The 21729-nt window shown below is 37.7% G+C and overlaps 1 protein-coding gene across 1 annotated transcript; it reads right to left on the minus strand.

Annotated features, from left to right (window-relative positions):
- Window positions 1–494: 494 nt before the first annotated feature.
- On the minus strand, window positions 495–968 carry LOC142168983 (uncharacterized). The gene has a single exon (XM_075230171.1). It carries the CDS (start codon window positions 966–968, stop codon window positions 495–497), a length of 474 nt encoding a protein of 157 aa, XP_075086272.1.
- Window positions 969–21729: the final 20761 nt, after the last annotated feature.

The raw sequence follows: 21729 nt of genomic DNA on the forward strand, positions 1-21729 counted from the left end.
TGGATTCTCGCAACATTTCTTTCAATCCTTCACATATCTTGCCTATCTCTTCGGATGTGAAGACTTTTTCTTCCTCATCGTATTTTGGCCTGACGAAGGATTGTGAAATGTGAGGGATGCGCTTTGAGAGAACCCATCCATTTTTCTTGCGATTCTTGTCCCATTTGGTATCAGCTGGAGTAGTCTTGAATCCCATCCCAAAATTTCCTTCATTCTCAATTGCCCTGATGGGTTCATTGATCCCTGCAATAATTCTCCCAATCCATTCCCGAGCTTATACCCGTTCTTGATCATTTGCGTTTCTGCCATGACAGATGTTGCAGACAAACAGCCTGAAGCAGCGAGATCCCCTCTTCACACCTATTGGCAATCACTATTTCAAAAGCTTGGTAGATGATAGACTCGCTACCTTTTCTTGCCTCAAGACATGAGATTGATGGGTCTCGGTAAAATGATTGTTCATCTTCTCCGTGGATGATAATTTCTTGGTTGTCTTATTCAAATTTGTCCATCTGATGAAGGGTGGAGGGGATAGCCCTAGCAGTATGAATCCACGGTCTTCCCAAAAGGAAATTGTATGACATCTCCATGCCTAAAACTTGAAAGGTCACTTGGAAATCCATAGGTTCAATAGTTATCATCAGATCGATCTCCCCAATGGTATCCCTTTTGATTCCATCGAAGGCACAGACATAAACATTATTGGCACATATCCAGTTCATGTTGAACTTCATCCCTTGGAGACTGGAAAGAGGGAAGATGTCAATCACAGAAACGCCATCATGCATGACCCTCTTCACATAGTGCCCCTCAGATTTGACAGTTAAATGAAGAGCTCTGTTATGCCCAGCTCCATCAGTCGGCAACTCACTATCGCTGAAGGATATTTTGTTTACCTCAAAGAATCTCTCAGCCATTCTTTCTAATTTTTCCATCATTGTGGTGTCGGGAACGTACTCAACATACATTTGTTAGTACCTCTTCATAATTTGAACGAACAAGAATTTGAGAAATAAAATGGGAGTATGGCGTAACCTGACAAATGAATTGTATTAACTAATGTATCCAATACTTTCTTTCATTTTACTAGATTAGAGCACCCATACTGTGACATATTTTGAATGCTTAAGGAAAAGTAATCTTTTGAATTAAATAATTGCGGCATACAAAATTTCAACAGTCATTAACCGACCTTCTCGGATGCAGGTTGTGGCTTGGTTTTACAAATTCTTGAAAAACTCCATGTGGATTTTCTCTGCCCCGTGTTTAAGAACAAGATCAAGACTTGTGGTGCCATTAGAAGCAACCTCTCCCACAACCTGCACAACCAGGGAGTTTCTCGTCCACCCTAATTATTTTTATTTTATTTGTGCAATTGGAAACACTGGACTCTTTTAAGTGTGGGATGGGAGAATTCCTCTAGATAATTAGTAATTGTATGTTAGTAAATGTCACGACCCAGAATCCCAAATATCATGATGGCGCCTATCATGATACTAGGCAAGCCGACAACTCACACATACCAATATCTTGAAATTTAAATTATATGGAAATAAGCTTAAGTAAGTAAATATCTCATAAAACTGAATGAAAATGTCACAGCTCAATACAGAAATTCCCAAAACCTGGGTGTCACTAAGTACATGAGCATCTATACAAATACATAGTCTGATACATTGTCTACGAAAGAAGAACTGAATAAGTAAAACTGAGGGATAGGGGAGGAGATTCAAGGTCTGCGAATGCCAAGGCACCTACCTCGATAATCTCCGAACGACTAAAACTCTGAGATCAACAACCACTATTCCCGGAAATACCTGGATCTTCACACGAAGTGCATGGTATAGCGTGAGTACAACCAACTCAATAAGTAACAAGTCTAGCCTTTGGGCTAAAAGCAGTGACGAGCCTTACAGGTACAGTCCAATTACAGAAATACAATACTAAAATGTAGACACACTTTCAAGTTTAACAGTTAAAGCCCGAGCAGGTAAGATATATCAAGTACATCTAAAATAAGAAATGATACATCTCGATAGCTACATGTCAGTTATGTATGACAACTGAACTACAAAACAGTGATGAAATCTTATGCATACTCTAAGAGTATCAATCACTCAGTCATCCCATTCACTCCATCCTTACAGTCACTCATTCCTCGCAGTCACTCCATCCCCACAGTCACTCAATCCTCCCAATCGCTCGACACTCGCACTCGCACTCAATAGGTACATGCGCTCACTGTGGGTGTGCAGACTCCGGAGGGGCAGATCTAGCCCAAGCGCTATAATAAGCAAATCATGTCATGAATAAGTAAAGTTTGTTGCGGCGTGCAGCCCAATCCTATAAATATCCTCACAATCATGCCCTCGGTCTCACTCAGTCACCAATCTCTCTAGTCTCTCGGGCTCACAATGTCATAAAAATCATCCTAAATAATGATGATATGAAGTATCAATAAATGGCAACAGAGACTGAGATATGATATGCGGATGATAGATGTGACTAGTACATAATTGAAAATTAAGCAAGTAATTTAACAGCAATACGACCTCTGTGGGTCCCAACCGTACCAGCATATAGCCTAAGCATGATTTCTAACATGATTCGCAACTCAATTTCTCTAACACATGGAGAATATATGGATAACAACAAGATTATTCAACTAAACGGTTCCACGGAATTGAAAGAGTCAAAATTCCTATGGTGCACGCCCACACGCCTGTCACCTAGCATGTGCGTCAACTCAACACCAATCACATAACACGTAATTTGGGGTTACATACCATCAGAACCAAGTTTAGAAGTGTTACTTACCTCAAACTGTGCAAATCTCTACTCCAACAAGCCCTTGCCTTACAAATCGGCCTCTGAATGCCTCGAATCTAGCCACAAACAATTTGATACAATCAACTCAAGCTATAGGAATCAATTCCATATAAAAATGCAAAGTTCTTAATCAAAAGTCAACCCCTAAGCCCACATCTCGAAATTCGATGAAAGTTACAAAATCCGAACACCCATTCAACTACGAGTCCAACCATACCAAAATTACTCAAATCCGATACCAAGATCTTGCTCATATCCCCAAAATTCGGCCTAAGAAGTTTTTCCCATCCCTCCCCCCCCCCCCCAATGTTTCAACCCAAATCACTAATTAAATAATGAAACTAAGGTTATATTCATGTAATTTAACCAAAACTAAGTAAGAATCACTTACCCCAATCACTCTCTTGAAAATCTCTCCAAGAGTCGCCTCAATCCGAGCTCCCAAAATCAATTTGTGAAATAAACTCAAACCCTAGTTTTTGAAATATTTAAGTCTGCCCAGATGCCCCTTCTTCGCGATCGCAAAGCACAAACTCAACTGCCCCCAGAACTTACTCTACGGGATCACATAAAAACTCATATAAACGCGATGCATAGTAGGGTGAAGACGACTCAAACCATCCCACCGGAGATGACTATGCATTGCGTTCACATGAGTTTTTATGTGATAGACTAAGTACATGAGCATCTATACAAATACTCATTCATCTCATTCACTCCATCCTCACAGTCACTCAATCCTCCCAATTGCTCGGCACTCATACTCGCACTCAGTAGGTTCATGTGCTCACTATGGGTGTGCAGACTCCAGAGGGATAGATCCAACCCAAGCACTATAATAAACCAATCATGGCATGAATCAGTAAAACATGTTGCGGTGTTCAGCCCGATCCCGTACATATCCTCACAATCAGGCCCCCGGCCTCACTCAGTCACCAATCTCTCTAATCTCTCGGGCTCACAATGTCATAAAAATCAGCCCAAACAATGATGATATGAAGTATCTATAAATTGCAACATAGACTTAGATATGATATGTGGATGATAGATGTGACTGAGTATGTAATTGCAAATTAAGCAAGTAATTTAACAGCAGTACGACCTCTGTGGTTCCCAACCGCACCAGCATATAGACTAATCATGGTTTCTAACATGATTCGTAGATTAATTTCTCTAACACATGGAGAATATACAGATAACAACAAGATTATTCAACTAAACGATTCCACGGAATTGACTGAGTCACAATTCCTATGGTGCACGCCCACACGCCCGTCACCTAGCATGTGCGTCACCTCAACACCAATCATATAATACGTAATTCGGGGTTTCATACCGTCGGGACCAAGTTTAGAAGTGTTACTTACCTCAAACCGTGCAAATCTATACTCCAACAAGCCCTTGCCTTGCGAATAGGCGTACGAATGCCTCGAATCTTGCCACAAACAATTTGATACAATCAACTCAAGCTATAGGAATCAATTCCATATAAAAATGCTAAGTTCTTAATCAAAAGTCATAAAGTAAACTCAAAAGTAGACCCCCAAGCCCACGTCACGGAATCCGATGAAAGTTACAAAATCCGAACACCCATTCAACCATGAGTCCAACCATACCAAAATTACTCAAATTCGATACCAAGATCTCACTCGAATCCCCAAAATTCGGCCTAAGAAGTTTTTCCCATTTCCCCCCAATTTTTCAACCCAAATCACTAGTTAAATGATGAAACCAAGGTTATATTCATGTAATTTAACCAAAACTAAGAAATATTCACTTACCCCAATCAGTCCCTTGAAAATCTCTCCAATAGTCGCCTCAATCCGAGCTCCCAAAATCAATTTGTGAAATAAACCCAAACCCTTATTTTTGAAATATTTAAGTCTGCCCAGATGCCCTTCTTCGCGATCGCGAAGCACAAACTCAACTGCCCCAAAAACCTACTCTACGCGATTGCATAAAAACTCACGCGAATGCGATGCATAGGCTTCCCAGGCCTACGCGATCGCGGACAGACCTATGCAATCGTATAGAACAACACGTGTGGCCAGCTCCTACCTCATTCCTCTTCGCGAATGCAAGGGCTACTGTACCCTCCAGCTTACGAGATCGCGTACAAAAACTCACAATCGCATAGAACAAAACCTTAGCCGCCAAAATTAGCCTACGCATTCGCGGACCTTCCCACGCAATCGCGTATAAGGAAACCAGACCTGAACACCATCAAACTTCAGCCATTTCTCCAAGTCAAATTCCACTCCGATAACCGTCCGAAATCCACCCGAGTCCTCAACCAAATTTACCAATAAGTCCTAAAACATCATACGAACTCTCTCAAAGAATCAAATCACATCAAATAATGCTAAAACCACAAATCGTGCATCGATGCAAGCCTAATGAATTTATGAACTTCTAACTTCTACATTTGATGCCAAAACCTATCAAATCAAGACCGATTGGTCTCAAATTTTGTACACAAGTCATAAATGATACAGCCGACCTACTCCAACTCCCAGAACCAAAATTCTGTTTCGGTAACCACAAAGTCAACTCTCGGTCAAACTTCTCAATTTCCAAACCTTCTAATTTTCCAACTTTCGCCATTTCAATCCTAAATCAATTACGGACCTCCAAATCACTATCTGGACACACTCCTAAGTCCAAAATCACCCAATAGAGCTATCAGAACAATCAAAACTCCATTCCGGAGCCATTTACACATAAGTCAACATCTGGTCAACCTTTTCAATTTAAGCTTCTAACTTTGAGACTAAGTGTCTCAACTCATTCCGAAATATCCCCGGAACCGAACCAACTACCCTGGCAGGTAACATAACGACAAATGAGCATAAAATAAGCAGTAAATGGGGAAACGTGGCTACAACACTCAAAATAACCGATCGGGTTGTTACAGTAAATATATTAACTTTTTTTATTTTAACTTCTTATTTTTGTTTTTATAGTAGTGTAGTATTTTAGTAGTAGTTTTAGTAGCTTAATTTTAAAAAAACAATTATATGAAAAACCGAAAAAAAATTTAGAAAACTTTGGCCTTTTCCCGACGATGGATCTTCTATGCAACTTTCTTGAGGGATTAAAATCTAATAAAAATAAAAACACACAAAAAAAATTGGAAAATAGTAAAACATAAAAACATATCTTTTAGTTTTTTTTTAAGTAGTAATAAACTGCCGTAATTTTTCTTTGTGCCTTAGTTCTTTTTCATGAGATGTAGTTTGAACCAGATAGTAGTTTTTTTTTATAGTAGATTAGGATGTAGGAAATAAATGGAGGAAAAATGATGAGATTCTTAGGCGCCTTTGACTTTTTTCATAGTAGCATATTTAAGCTTTGACATGTGTAGTATCTTCCATATGTGTTAAAATTGACCATGATGCTTTATTTAGTGTGATAGCATGTTATTGACGCTTATGTCTTGTCTTCTTGACTTGTGTTCACTTTGCGCTTAATGCTTAATATCTCGTGCCGTTGTGAATACTTGCATTGTTTGAGAGTCAGAATGGGACTGTCCTTGGTAAGTCATATGCTATATGTGGTGAGATATTTTATGTAGTCCATGTATTGTAATTGAGTCAAGAACTTGCCCAACATGTGAGTTGAAGTAAAATTTTAGGCGATGCTCGGTTTGAAAAATTATTTTAGGCTTTCTTTGATATTTTGAGCTTAATGCTTATCACAAATAAAATCTATCTCTAGTTAAGCCTTTTGAGCCTGTAGACTTTTATTTGGCACCCACATTACAAGCCTATACCTTTTTTGTTCTTAATTGATATTATTTTGATCCTCTTACCTCTTAAAGTATTTAACTTGTAAAATGAGCTTAGAAGAAGTAAGGAGGGAACTTGGATGATTTTTGAGTAGAACCAATGAAAGAAAGAATGGTGCACTTGCATTGTAAAACTATACCACTAGCGGAATTGTAAAGAAAAAAAAGGAATTGCAACAAAAATAATAGTTGAAAAAGAAGAAGAAAACATATGTAGATGAGTAAATTGATATTTTATTCTTGCTAGTGGGTATAAATTAAAGTAGTACTTAAAGAAATAGGGAACATTGTTGGGGTGATCTTAGTTATGAATTTGAAATTGGATTGAGGAATTTGTGCTTAAAGTTAATTATGTGATGTGTTAAGTGCTTAGAAGGGTTAGCCACTATTCATAAATATATCCTACTCGTCCATTATCCCACATTACAACCATGAAAAAAGTCCTAATTGATTTTAGATCGAACGAGTCTATATTAGTAGAGTTTTACATTAAGGGCAAGACTATGGTACCAATTGCATGCACGTGATTTCTTTGTGAGAGTGAGAGATTTCTTTAATATATGTGAGTCCTTAAACTATATTTGATCATGAGATTCGAATGTATGGATTCAACTTACTCTCTTTGATTATATTGTGAGGGCACATAATTTCACGAGGGATAGATAACATTATTAGACTTCTCTGCGATGTTGGGTATTCAAGCCATGAGTGCATTGTGACATTGAGTCAATTTTTTAGACTGGGATTGTTATGAGTATGTTGTCCTTGTTGTGAATATTTTTGAAGTATGGTATAAGTAAAAGGGAAGTGTTTTTAGAGTACATATTCAAAGGTTTAATTGTTGTTATCAACCATAGTCATTGGTGTAGTGTACTTCAAATATTTTAAATGGTAAAGTGCTTAAAGATAGTGTAAATTTTGTGGTTTGCTCGAGGACGATCAACGTTTATGTGTGGGGTAGTGATGTTTGGCTCTAATTATATATTTTTAGTGCATTGCTTACCTTACATTTTAGTACTTTAATGCTAAATTGTACTATGTTTGTGCTTAATTGAGTTTATTTTATGTGTAGGTACTTTGGAGATGAAATTTGGAGCAAAGTAAATATTTTGAAGTGTATTATTTTACACTTTAAAGATTGGCTCATGTTTAGCTAATGATTGAAACCATTATCACACTATCACATTATGATTGGAATGATTGGTTAGACTTAATGTTACATCCCGTGAGTTTAACAACATTGACACCATTATATACGCTTGATATGGTATTTTAAATGAAACGTTTTTGTAAAAAGTTTGAAAAATATAATTTTAAATAGTTATTAATATTACTACTTCCGAATATGCTTTAAACTATACAAATAATATGAGATTTTCTTTATTGTAAAGATAGAAATTATTTTCTCACAAGAAAAGAAGGTTATCTTTTTACCATTTTAAGAATTAAGCGTACGAAAATTTGTACTCTTTATATGAGATAAGAAAAATTAGAAGTTGAGAAAATATGTGCATTTTTTTACATGGATATTTTAATAAAATAATAGTGTATGAATTGATTATATATGGTACCACATGACCATAATAGTAAGGTGTATAAAGTGTGTTAAAAGTGAGTAGTATTTTAAGTAATTTGAGATAATTCTTAATTATGTGGATAATCGGGTAATTAATGATTTTTAGTAGAAAATTAATTAAAACTTTGGATAAGAACTACAAGGCCTAACGTGGCAGCCCCTCCCTTTTAAATTAATTACTCTTAAAGTCATGTAACTTGGTGGCACTAAGGTGTATGATGAGTCATAACACCTCAATGACTTTGTTTACACGTTGGAGGACCATGAATAACACATAAGTTATCTTTGAATAATTTCTTTTGTCTTGGTTTTCTTTAATGGTAATGAACCCTTTGTCTTGGTTTCTTTATTGGTAATGAAATTGAAGGAATTTTGGAGATACATGACAGAAGAAGGCTGAAAGGAATTGTTTGATGATGTAGAGTATGGAGTGAATATTAGTCGGATAAGAAATGACGTGCTATGATATCAAGAATATCTTGAGGATTTTTCGCTACTTCGATCCGCCGTTACGTGTTTTATCGCAATCAACGTGTGTTAGAAGGATTGTTAAGAGAACCGGCTCAGGTATGTTAAAGCTAATTCTTCTTTCTTTTGGAATGATCCAAGTAACGATATGTAAACGTAATGTTATTCCATAAGTGGTTCTACTCTTAGTAGTTAAGGATGTCTATGTTATTCATTCCTGTAAAGTGATATTCAAGCATGTCTAAGCATATTCCTAAATTTCTATTGAGAAATTTGATAAAGATGTTAATGCTTATAATATAGTGATACACGCATCTTCATGCATATTCATTTATCACCGTGCTACGGCCGGTCGGGTAGTTACCTCCGGTTGGGCAGTTATGTATTATTATTTACCGTCGGTTGGGTAGACATGCATATTCATTTACCACTGAGCTACGGTCGGTCGGGCAGTCATGCATTTACCACCGAGCTGCGGCCGGTTGGGCAGTTACATATTTACCACCGAGCTATGGCCGATCGGGCAATCATGCATTTACCACTGCGTTACGGCCGGTCGGGCAGTTACCATTGATCAGTAGGCCAGTCATGCATCATACGATATGGATAATAGTCTTAAAGAGAAGCATTGTATATATATGAGTATAATAGGTATGCATATACGGTGGCACTTCAGAGATTTGGGTTGATTCTTATATGTCTTTAATTAATGTTAACTTATTGTTATGTTTTAGTTCTACCTTACATACTCAGTACATTATTCGTACTGACATCCTTTTGTTGGGGATGTTGCATTCATGCCTGCAGGTATAGATAATCAGTTTGACGAGCCCTTATAGTAAACGAGATTGGCATTCAGCAAAGGATCGGTAAGACTCCACCTCATTTGGAGTGCAGCCGAGTCTATGAGTCATCATGTTAGAGTTTTGCTAAAGACATATGGGTAGGCCGGTACCCTATCCCATTTGAAGTCAAATAATCTTAGAGGCTTTGTATACAGAGGTTCATTTTGTACAGTATGTCATAGGCCTTGATGGCCCATATGTATTCATGTTTTAAGAAAAATGATTCAGTGATACAATGTTTTCCCACTTACAGTTGTACATTAGGAGTTGTGACCATGTGGGCCTATGATAGTTACAAAAGGAATGAGTTTAGCTAACTCAACCTATGTATGTTCTAGTTTTGGTCGAACGATCATGAGTTATAGAGCGGTTCGCTCGGGCTAGCACGGCACCGGGTGCCAGCCATGCCTCCCCAGGTTTGGAGCGTGACAAAGTGGTATCAGAGCGGGTCTTGTCCTAGGGAGTCTACAAAGCCGTGCCTAGTAGACTCTCATTTATGGGTGTGTTGCGCGCCACACTTATAATGGAGAGGCTATATGGCATTTATAATGTTAACACTTATAATGTTAACCTTCTTTTGTTTCCAGATCGTGCCATAGAGCTGAATCGTAAGAAGTCAGTATGAAGCTTTCGCCAGGTTTTGTATGCACTAGAGGTGCAGGTATTACAATAAAACTTTAAGGCGTAATTTTCATCTATGTTTAAGGGAGGTTATGAAAGAAACAGCAGATACGATGCAAGATTTAAAGGTAAGTAAGATAAAAGTGAAGAAGATACGAGATACTCAAGTAGAAAAGGTTGTGAATAGTCGAGACTTCAGAGAGAGATTGAGTTTTAGTTTAGTTAGAGAGGAGACCCTAGTTAAAATTTTGAAAATCTCTAAGAGTTAACATTCAAGGACGAATGTTCTAAAAGGGGGAAGGATGTTATATCCCGTGAGTTTAACAACATTGACACTGTTATATACGTTTGATATGGTATTTTGAGTAAAATATTTTTGTAAAAAGTTTGAAAAATATGATTTTATATAGTTATTAATATCACTACTTCCGAATATGCTTTAAATTATACAAATAATATGAGATTTTTTTTATTGTAAAGATAGAAATTATTTTCTTACAAGAAAATAAGGTTATCTTTTTACCATTTTAAGAATTAAGCGTACGAAAATTTGTACTCTTTATATTTGATTAGGAAAATTAGAAGTTGAGAAAATATGTGTATTGTTTTACATGGATGTTTTAATGAAATAATAGTGTATGTATTGATTTTATATGGTACCACATGACCATAATAGTAAGGTGTATAAAGTGTGTTAAAAGTGAGTAGTATTTTAAGTAATTTGAGATAATTCTTAATTATGTGGATAATCGGGTAATTAATAATTTTTAGTGAAAAATTAATTAAAATTTTGGATAAGACCTACAAGGCCTAACGTGGTAGCCCCTCCCTTTGAAATTAATGACTCTTAAAGACATGTAACTTGGTGGCACTAAGGTGTATGATGAGTCATAACACCTCAATGACTTTGTTTACACGTTGGAGGACTATGAAGAACACATAAGTTATCTTTGAATAATTTCCTTTGTCTTGGTTTTCTTTAATGGCAATGAACCCTTTGTCTTGGTTTCTTTATTGGTAATGAAATTGAAGGAATTTTGGAGATACATGACAGAAGAAGGCCGAAAGGAATTGTTTGATGATGTAGAGTATGGAGTGAATATTAGTCGGATAAGAAATGACGTGCTATGATATCAAGAATATCTTGAGGATTTTTCGCTACTTCGATCCGCCGTTACGTATTTTGTCGTAATCAACATGTGTTAGAGGGATTGTTAAGAGAACCGGCTCAGGTATGTTAAGGCTAATCTTTCTTTCTTTTGGCATGATTCAAGTAACGAGACGTAAACGTAATGCTATTGCATAAATGGTTCTACTCTTAGTTGTTAAGGATGTCTATATTATTCATTCCTGTAAAGTGATATTCAAGCATGTCTAAGCATATTCCTAAGTCCCTATTGATGTATATGATAGAGATGTTAATATTTATAATATAGTGATACACGCATCTTCATGCACATTCATTTACCACCGTGCTACGGCGGGTCGGGCAGTTACCACCGGTTGGACAGTTATGTATTATTATTTACTGCCGGTTGGGCAGACATGCATATTCATTTACCACCGAGCTACGGTCGGTCGGGCAGTCATGCATTTACCATCGAGCTACGGCAGGTTGGGCATTTACATATTTACCACCGAGTTACGGCCGGTCGGGCAGTCATACATTTACTATCGCGCTACGGCTGGTCGGGCAGTTACCACTGATCAGTTGGGCAGTCATGCATCATACGGTATGGATAATAGTCTTAAAGAGAAGTATTATATATATATATATGAGTATAATAAGTATGCATATACGGTGGCACTTCAGAGATTCGGGTTGATTCTTATATGTCTTTAATTAATATTGACTTATTGTTATATTTCAGTTCTGCCTTACATACTCAGTACATTATTCGTATTGATGTCCTTTTGTTGGGGACGTTGTATTCATGCCTGCAGGCATAGATAATCAGTTTGACAAGCCCTCATAGTAAACGAGATTGGCATTCAGCAAAGGAACGGTAAGACTCCACCTCATTCGGAGTGCAGCCGAGTCTATGAGTCATCGTGTCAGAGTTTTGCTAAAGACTTATGGGTAGGCCGGTACCCTGTACCATTTGATGTCAAATAATATTAGAGGCTTTGTAGACAGAGGTTCATTTTGTACAGTATGTCAGAGGCCTTGACGGCCCATATTTATTCATGTTTTAAAAAAAATAATTCAGAGATATAATGTTTTCCCACTTACAGTTGTACATTAGGAGTTGTGACCATGTGGTACTATGATAGTTACAAAAAGAATGAGTTCAGCTAACTCAACCTATGTATGTTCTAGTTTTGGTCGAATGATCATGAGTTACAGAGCGGTTCGCTCGGGCCAGCACGGCACTGGGTGCCAGCCACGCCTCCCCAAGTTTGGAGCGTGACACTTAACATGAGCAAGGAAGAAAAGAAAGCACACTAACAATGAATTGGAAAAATGCAAAGTTTAGCAGAGACTTAAGAAGCTAGGCGACGCGAGCAATTCTCGGCGCTTTATGCCTCGCGATGTGCAGTCCAGCGTGAGAAGGCTTCACGCACAACGCGCTGTGATGGTGTGCGGTGTGCGGGTTTCGATGCTATTTTGTCTCTTTTTTGGTTTTGAACTGGGTTATTTCGTCTGGACTTTTCTCTACACCTATAAATAGTCATTAAATATAATTTTTATATATCTTTTGATGAAGGGAGAGCACAAAACCGCCGTGGAGGTCGAGTTTCATATTTTCTTCCACTAATCTTAGTAATTTGTATGTTTCTTGGTATGATTTATCGTTTGGATATCATGTCTATGCGGAGTTAAACTTCATATTCTAGGGTTGTGGTTCTTTCGTGGCTATTGTTATTCGAATATTGATTTTAATTTCTTGATTTATTATATTGGTTCATTTATTCTATCATGTTCTTAATTATTTGATTGCTTGATCACTAATTGAATATTATCTACGAATCTAGAGTTAAACTCGAAAGTGAGAATTATAGATTGCATGTAGGATTGAGCAGAGCAAGTTCTTGAACCCGAGCATTGGGGAATGGATTCGCGGTTAGGATAGAAATATGCTAATTGCCTTACTTGGTTATTATACGGGAATTACGAATGCATTCTAGTTGATTCTAACTCTATTGACATATAGGTGTTAAGTTAGCATTAATAGGGGAGTGAGAACTCGATAGATTTTTATGAGAAATATTAACCATATCAACCAATAAAACAGATAAATTATATAGTCAATTCAATTGAAGAATACAATATGATTGTTAGATAGCCCATGACTCTAGATCGTTTTCATCACATTGATAATATAAAAACCTGCTCTTCCTTTGTTTAAAGTTCATTAGTTATTTTCTTTTTAGTATAATTAGCTTAGTAACATCACTTTTGGATTTAACCCTTGTTTAGATAATTAGGATAGTCTAATTTAGTTAATACTTGATAACAAGTCCTCATGGGTTCGACATACGACTTTTAGTCACTTTATTACTTGACAATTGAGTAAATTTGCATGTGCGTTTGACCGCAACACCCAACCCCTGTGTTGAGTCCCCAAAATCAAATGCACATAATGCAAACAAGTGTTCCTACTAGGAATTCGGTATGAGGCTATGTTCTTCAAGGGTTAAATCCTAAAGGCTGAGAAGTTCTAGTCCTTGCTTACACGAGTGGACAATTCGAACCAGATGGGATATACCCGGAATGTAGAAGTTTCACCGGCTTAACAGCTTATCTGATCCTCGTCCTAAAAATATGGGTTTGATGCTTCTAACATAAAAGAGCCTCGTATATGTGCACTCCCAGTAGATGTAGAAGACTCAGAGAGAAGAAGAGTGACGTAACAGTTTATATATACAGTTCACACAATGTCAATGCAGTAAAATGAGTGACAATTAGCACATTAGGCCAAACATGCAATCTCAGATAATGTCATAAAAGCCAAGTACAAAACACTCCAAACTCGAATTCTGAACCCCGAACCAGAAATTCTGGGTTCGAGTGCCCAGTGGAGTCGCCAGAGCTGTGGCACCTCCTTTATCCGGGGATTGTCGAAAGAAGGGAGTTTTTTCAATTCAAATACAATTATTTGAAAAGGGGTTGCTTTTATTAATTTAGGAGTCGCCGATTGGAATTATTTATCTAGTGTTCTAAGTCACCAAATTTATTAAAATCCCAATTCAAGGAAATTTTGACTTCAAATTATGGTCCGCAAAATACAAAAGATCGGGTAAGGAATTTTGTTAATCCGAGAGAAGGTGTGAGGCACTCCCGAGTTTCGTGGTTTTAGCACGGTCGCTTAACAATTAAACTTGGCTTAATTAATCTGGATTATTACATGTCTTAGGACCTTTTATGCATTTCCGCTTTTATATCGCTTTTTAGTACGTATTTTAAATGTTAATGGAATTTGTCTTTGAACAAGTCGCGTTGATGCGCACTTGTTTGTTTAATAGTGTCGAAAAAGCACGTCACGCGTACATACCCGTGGTTTCACAACACTTTATTATTATTTGAGATTAAGTATCAAGTTGCGTGAATGCGCACTTGAATTGGGATTACGTAATTATGTCACAAAAATCGTATTCATAATCATAATATTTAATTATTTAAACGTGCCTAAAGCAAATAGCGATGTTCATGAATTACTATCTAAAACTACTTTGAGCTTTTTGTAGAACTCATGAAATATGGATAAGACTTGTGGGATGAAATCACTTTTATTTGCTAAGAAATTTACTGACACGAAGGCCATTATGTCTACAAGGTATTACCACTGCTTCTAGGGGATTATAGATTAAACCCAAGATCGAATTGGTTTTTTTGAAGTTGTTAGAGTAGAGCGCATATGCATGTTCATAACTTTGTTTAATCTATTAGTAATGCTAAAGTATTCATACTTAATTTTGAAAAATGGTGATGACAATAACTTAAGATAAGAATTCAAATTATCTGTCTCATTATCATTAGTGAAAGGATTTTACTTAAGGTTTGATTGTTTAAGCTCGATGTGGAGCTCATTGAGAGCATTGGCCAACAAGATGTGGGCCTAGCTATTTCATCTAAAAACAACTGACAATAAATAAATGGGAGAAATTCAAAAATAGCCAAATTTATAAGTGGTAATTGAAAAATAATCACAGTTTCAAAAGTAATCGAAATTTAGCCACTTTTCATATAAAGATAAATCTGAACGAAAACACTGTTCAAAATTCGGAAAATATTCCAACATAATATACTGGAGTCCAGTATAATATACTGGAATTCCAGCATATTATACTGGAACTCCAGCATATTAGCATAATATACTGGAGTTCCAGTATAATATATCGGTCCAGCATAATATGCTGAAAGTTCATACACATGTGCTCCAATCTCCAGTATATTATGCTGGAACTTTCCGCGTGTTGAGTTCCAGCATAATATGCTGGAAATTCATACACATGTGTACCAATCTCCAGTATATTATGCTGGACCGGTCCGTGTTGCAGCAAAATAGTGGTTATTTTTCAATATATGACTTTACAAACACTGACTATTTTTAAATTATCAGTCGAAAACTGGCTAGCCCGTACTATTTTTACTAAATAAATGGGGTTGGCTTTTGGGCCTAAGAGAAGCAAAGTCCCAAGTCAAAGGAAGGAGAGCCTACCAAGGGGGGTCATTAGAATTGGGTCTGATATGAATTGAAATCTCAATCTTCACGTCTAGATTAATTACAAGTCTAAATTTCAGACTTAGCCTTTGACCTTGAGCCTTATTACTTATAATGGCCATTACTGTAAATCAAATACAACCCCAATTTGCGAAATTAATCTGAATACATACAAATAACACCATAGGCATGATCGATAATAAATAAATTATGACTTAGCATTTTGTCGCGATCCGAAATTTTCACCTTCGGACCGTAATGGTGCCTAACATTTCACTTGCTAGGCAAGCCAACGTTAGAATAATATTAATCATTTTAAAATAATTTTTAAATTTATTAATAACAAAGGAACAAATGCAGAAGTAAGGTCTGAAATATAGTGAATAATCCATAAAAACAACGATGTCTAAATACCATCCCAGAATTTAGTGTCACAAGTGCACGAGCTTCTAGAATAATACAAATAAAGGTCTGAATAAAATAAAGTTGTCTGAAAATAAACACACAACTAAAGTAAAGTAGATGGGGACTTCAGAACTGCGAACGCCGTGCAGTTATACCTCAAGTCTCCTCTGAGTAGCTGAAATCCGAGCAAATCTATGGTATGCCGTTGGGACCAACTCCGAAATCTGTACAAGAAGTACAGAGTGTAGTATCAGTATAACCGACCCCATGTACTAGTAAGTGCTGAGCCTAACCTCGACGAATTAGTGACGAGGCTAAGGCGTGTCACTTACATTAACCTATACGCAATATTAGTAATAACAATAAATAATAGAAATAATCAGGTAACTCATTTATAATAATTGAAGCCAACTCAGCAGTCATAACCAATTATCATTTCCATCAATTTTCGTTGCAGCGTGCAACCCGCTCTCACAATATATTCACATTCAATTCTGTTGCGGCGTACAACCACTCCTCCAATATATTCATTTTAATCAAGTTTGTTACGACGTGCAACCCGATCCTCCAATATGGACTTTTAATAAGTCTGTAGCGGTGTGCAACCCGATCCTCGAATATGGACTTTTAATAAGTCTGTTGCGGCGTGCAACCCGATCCTTCAATATAGACTTTTAATAAGTTTGTTGCGGCGTGCAACCCGATCATCCAATATGAACTTTTAATAAGTCTGTTGCGGCATGCAACCCAATCCTCCAATATGGACTTTTAATAAGTCTGTTAAGGCGTGCAACCAGATCCTCCAATATGGACTTTTAAATAAGTCTGTTGCGGCGTGCAACCCGATCCTCCAATATATCCATTTAAATCAATTCTGTTGCGGCATGCAACCCGCCCCTCCAACATTTTCATTTACCAATTCTTATAGAAGAAATTTTCTCAATAAATACAACAATTAATATAAAATTATAAGACAACAAGCATATAATAATTATGATTTAATTATGAAACAAACAATGACAAATAGAAAATTATTATGGAAATCAGAGATAAAATATGCAGTTTAATATTTAATATGCTTAATGTCAAATAACAATTAAGACACGTAAGTCAAATAACATGTAACAATTAATGCAGGAATTCAAGAATTAATATTTGACAAAGAATAGGAGAGAAACAATTATTAAAATAATTAATTCATGATTTAAAATGATTTATGATTTTTCAAGTAATTATGCAAACAATTAATTTGACGACGTATAGACACTTGTCACCTCGCCTATACGTCGTTCACATGCATTTCACATAACAAATAGTTTAAGATTTCTATTCTCTCAAGTCAAGGTTAACCAGGATACTTACCTCGCTTTGCAAATTCCAATCAATTACTCGACCACAGCCTTTCCTTTTAAATTTATCTCCAAAAGTTTCAAATCTATTAACAACCAATTTGATATACTCAATACGAATCATAGGAATTAATTCCATATGAATTTACTAATATTTTCGGATAAAAATCCAAAATTCATTTAAATATTTGACAGTGGGACCCACGTCTCAAATCCCGGAAAAACTCGGTAATCCGAACTCCCATTCCGCTACGAGTTCAACCATATAAAAATTATCCAATTCCGATGTCAAATGGACCTTCAAATCTAAATTTTTCGTTTTTGGAAAGTTTTACAAAAATTTTAATTTCTTCCATCTAAATCCGAAATAAAGAATGAATATAGACATGGATTCATGAAATAAAAATCACTTTTGGTTATAGAACACTTACCCAATTCAAAGTCGTGAAAAACTCCTTCAAATCGCCCAAAATTCGAGACTTAAAACTAAAAAATGAGTAAAAATGGCTAAAACCCGATTTTTATGTATTCTGCCCAGCATTTTCGCATCAGCGGGCTATATTTTTGCACATGCGGCCTCGCATTTGCGGAACAGTGCAGCTTGTCCAGTGGCCGCATCTGCGCCCAAAACTGTCGCACCTGCAACATCGCAGAAGCGCACTAGTGACCGCAGAAGCGGTCTTCCTCGCAGAAGCGGCTCGTCCATCGCGGATGCGGTTTTGCACCTGCGCTCATTTCTACGCAGAAGCGGGGCTTGGAAGGGCTGTCCAATGTCGCAGAAGCGACTGGAATTCCGCAGGAGCGACCACGCATCTGCGCACAAAATGTCGCAGGTGCGACACACCAGAACCAGCACTGGCAGTAGGTTCCAATTGCTCTGTGGCTCGTCCGAAACTCATCCGAGCCACTCGGGTCCTCGTCCGAATATTCTAACAAGTCGAGAAACATAATACGGACGTACTCAGTGTTTCAATTCACGTCAAACAACATCAAAATTACAACTCACACCTCGATTCGATCTTTTAAGTTTCAAACTTTTCAATTTACAAAACTTGTGCCAAAACATATTAAATGAATCCGGAATGACTTCAAATTTGGCACACAAGTCATAAATGACATAACGGAACTATTCAAATTTTCAGAATCGGATTCTGACTCCGATATCAAAAAGACAACCCCGTGGTCAAACTTAGAAATCTTTAGCCTTTAAATTTCTAGTTTCCGTTAAATGGTCATAACTTGAGCTAGAGACCTCCAAATTAAATTTCGGGAATACGCCCAAGTCCCAAATAACGATACGAAGTTACCGGAACTGTTAAAATACTGATCCGGGTCTGTTTGCTCAAAATGTTGACGAAAGTCAACTCGATTGAGTTTTAAGGCTCTATTTCACATTTTAATCCATTTTTCACATAAAAACTTTCCGAAAAATTTTACGGACTGCGCACGCAAGTCGGGGAATATTAAATAGTGCTTTTCGAGGTCTTAGAACACAGAATTAATAATTAAATTTAAAGATGACATTTAGAGTTATCACATTCTTCACCTCTAAAACAAACGTTCGTCCTCAAACAGAGTTAGAAAAAGTACCTCAGCTGGTGAATAAGTGTGGATATTCACTCTGCATGTCCGAATCGGACTCCTAGGTAGATACCTCTACCGGCTGACCTCTCCAGTGCACTCGAGCTAAAGGATAACTCTTAGACCTCAACTTTCAGACCTGCCGGGCTAGAATAGCCACCGGCTCTTCCTCATAAGTCAAATCTTTGTCCAATTGGACTGAACTGAAATCTAACACATAGGACAGATCACCATAATATTTTCGGAGCATAGACACATGGAACACAGGATGAACCGCTGATAAACTAGGTGGTAATGCAAGCCTGTAGGCTACTTCACCCACCCTTTCAAGGATTTCAAAGGGTCCAATATACCAGGGGCTCAACTTGCCCTTCTTTTCGAACCTCATTACACCTTTTATAGGTGAAATCTGGAGCAATATTCTTTCTCCAACCATGAATGCAATATCACGAACTTTACGGTCGGCATAACTCTTTTGCCTAGATTGAGCTGTGCGAAGTCGATCCTGAATAATCTTGACTTTATTCGAGGCATCTTGTACCAAATCGGTACCCAACAACCGAGCCTCTCCCGGTTCAAACCAACCAACTGGCGATCGGTATCGCCTTCCGTATAATGCCTCATATGGAGCCATTTGAATGCTCGACTGGTAGCTATTATTATAAGCAAACTCCGCAAGTGGCAAGAAATGATCCCAAGAACCTCCAAAGTCAATAACATAAGCGCGAAGCATATCTTCCAATATCTGAATAGTGCGCTCTGACTGTCCGTCTGCCTGTGGATGAAATGTTGTACTCAACTCCACCCGTGTGCCTAACTCACGTTGTACAACCCTCTAGAAATGTTAGGTAAACTACGTACCTCGATCTGAAATAATAGACGCGGGCACACCGTGAAGGCGGACAATCTCACGAATGTAAATTTCAGCTAACCTCTCTGAAGAATAGGTAACTGCCACTGGAATGAAATGTGCTGACTTTGTCAACCTGTCCATAATGACCCAAACTGCATCAAATCTTCTCTGAGTCCGTGGGAGCCCAACAACAAAATCCATAGTGATACGCTCCCACTTCCACTCAGGAATTTCTAACTTCTGAAGCAAACCACCAGGTCTCTGATGCTCGTACTTAACTTGCTGACAATTCAGACACCGAGCTACATATGCAACTATATCCTTTTTCATTCTCCTCCACCAATAATGTTGCCGCAAATCTTGATACATTTTGGCGGTACCTGGATGAATAGAATACCTAGAACTGTGTGCTTCTTCAAGAATTAATTCACGAAGCCCATCCACATTAGGCACACAAATACAACCCTGCATTCGCAGAACCCCATCTTCCCCCACAGCAACCTGCTTTGCACCACTGTGCCGCACCATGTCCTTAAGGACAAGCAAATGAGGATCATCATACTGTCACCCTCTGATGCGCTCATATAAAGAAGATCGAGCGACTGTGCAGGCTAGAACCCGAATGGATTCTGAAATATCTAACCTCACGACCTGATTGGCCAAAGTCTGAACATCTGCAGCTAACGGCCTCTCACCAACCTAAATATACGCAAGGATGCCCATACTCACAACCTTTCTACTCAAAGCATCGGCCACCACATTGGCGTTTCCGGGGTGATACAAAATGGTGATATCATACTCCTTCAACAGCTCCAACCATCTTCTCTGCCTTAAATTGAGATCTTTTTGTTTGAACAGATACTGTAGACTACGTTGATCAGTAAATACATCACATGAGATACCGTAAAGGTAATGCCTCCAAATCTTTAGCGCGTGAACAATGACTGCTAATTCTAAGTCATGAACATGATAATTCTTCTCGTGAACTTTCAACTGCCGCGATGCATATGCAATCACCTTGCCATCCTGCATCAATACTGCACCAAGCCCAATGCGAGATGCATCACAATACACCGTATAAGACTCTGAACCTGTGGGTAATACCAACACTGGCGCCGTAGTCAAAGAAGTCTTGAGCTTTTGAAAGCTCAACTCACACTCGTCTGACCATCTAGATGGGGTATCCTTCTGGGTCAATCTGGTCAATGGGTTTGCTATAGATGAAAACCCTTCCACGAACCGGTGATAATAACCTACCAAACCTAGGAAACTCCGGATCTGTATAACTAAAGTAGGTCTAGGCCAATTTTGAACAGCCTCAATCTTCTTAGGATCCATTTTTATGTCTTCTGCCGATACAACATGCCCCAAAAGGCAACTGAGTCTAACCAAAATTCACATTTTAAAATTTTGGCACATAACTGATTATTCTTCAAAGTCTGAAGCACACTCCGAAGATGCTGCTCATGCTCCTCTCGACTGCTGGAGTAAATCAAGATATCATCAATAAATACAACCACCAAAAGAATCTCAATAGGGCTTGAACTCCCGATTCATCAAATCCATAAGTGTTGCTGGGGCGTTGGTAAGCCCAAATGATAATACTAGGAATTCATAATGCCCATAGCGAGTCCGAAAAGCTGTCTTAGGGACATTAGATGCACTAATCTTCAATTGATGATAACCAAACCTTATAATTATTTACCCGAATTAATGAGTCGTATTTAACGCCACCTGGGCGGGTACCTA

The sequence above is a fragment of the Nicotiana tabacum genome, chromosome 14 (assembly GCF_000715075.1).
Source record: "Nicotiana tabacum cultivar K326 chromosome 14, ASM71507v2, whole genome shotgun sequence".
NCBI classification, from domain to species: domain Eukaryota; kingdom Viridiplantae; phylum Streptophyta; class Magnoliopsida; order Solanales; family Solanaceae; genus Nicotiana; species Nicotiana tabacum.

Excerpts from the sequence above, each read along its gene's own strand:
- LOC142168983 (XM_075230171.1), bottom strand. The coding sequence starts at position 968 with ATGTATGTTGAGTACGTTCCCGACACCACAATGATGGAAAAATTAGAA.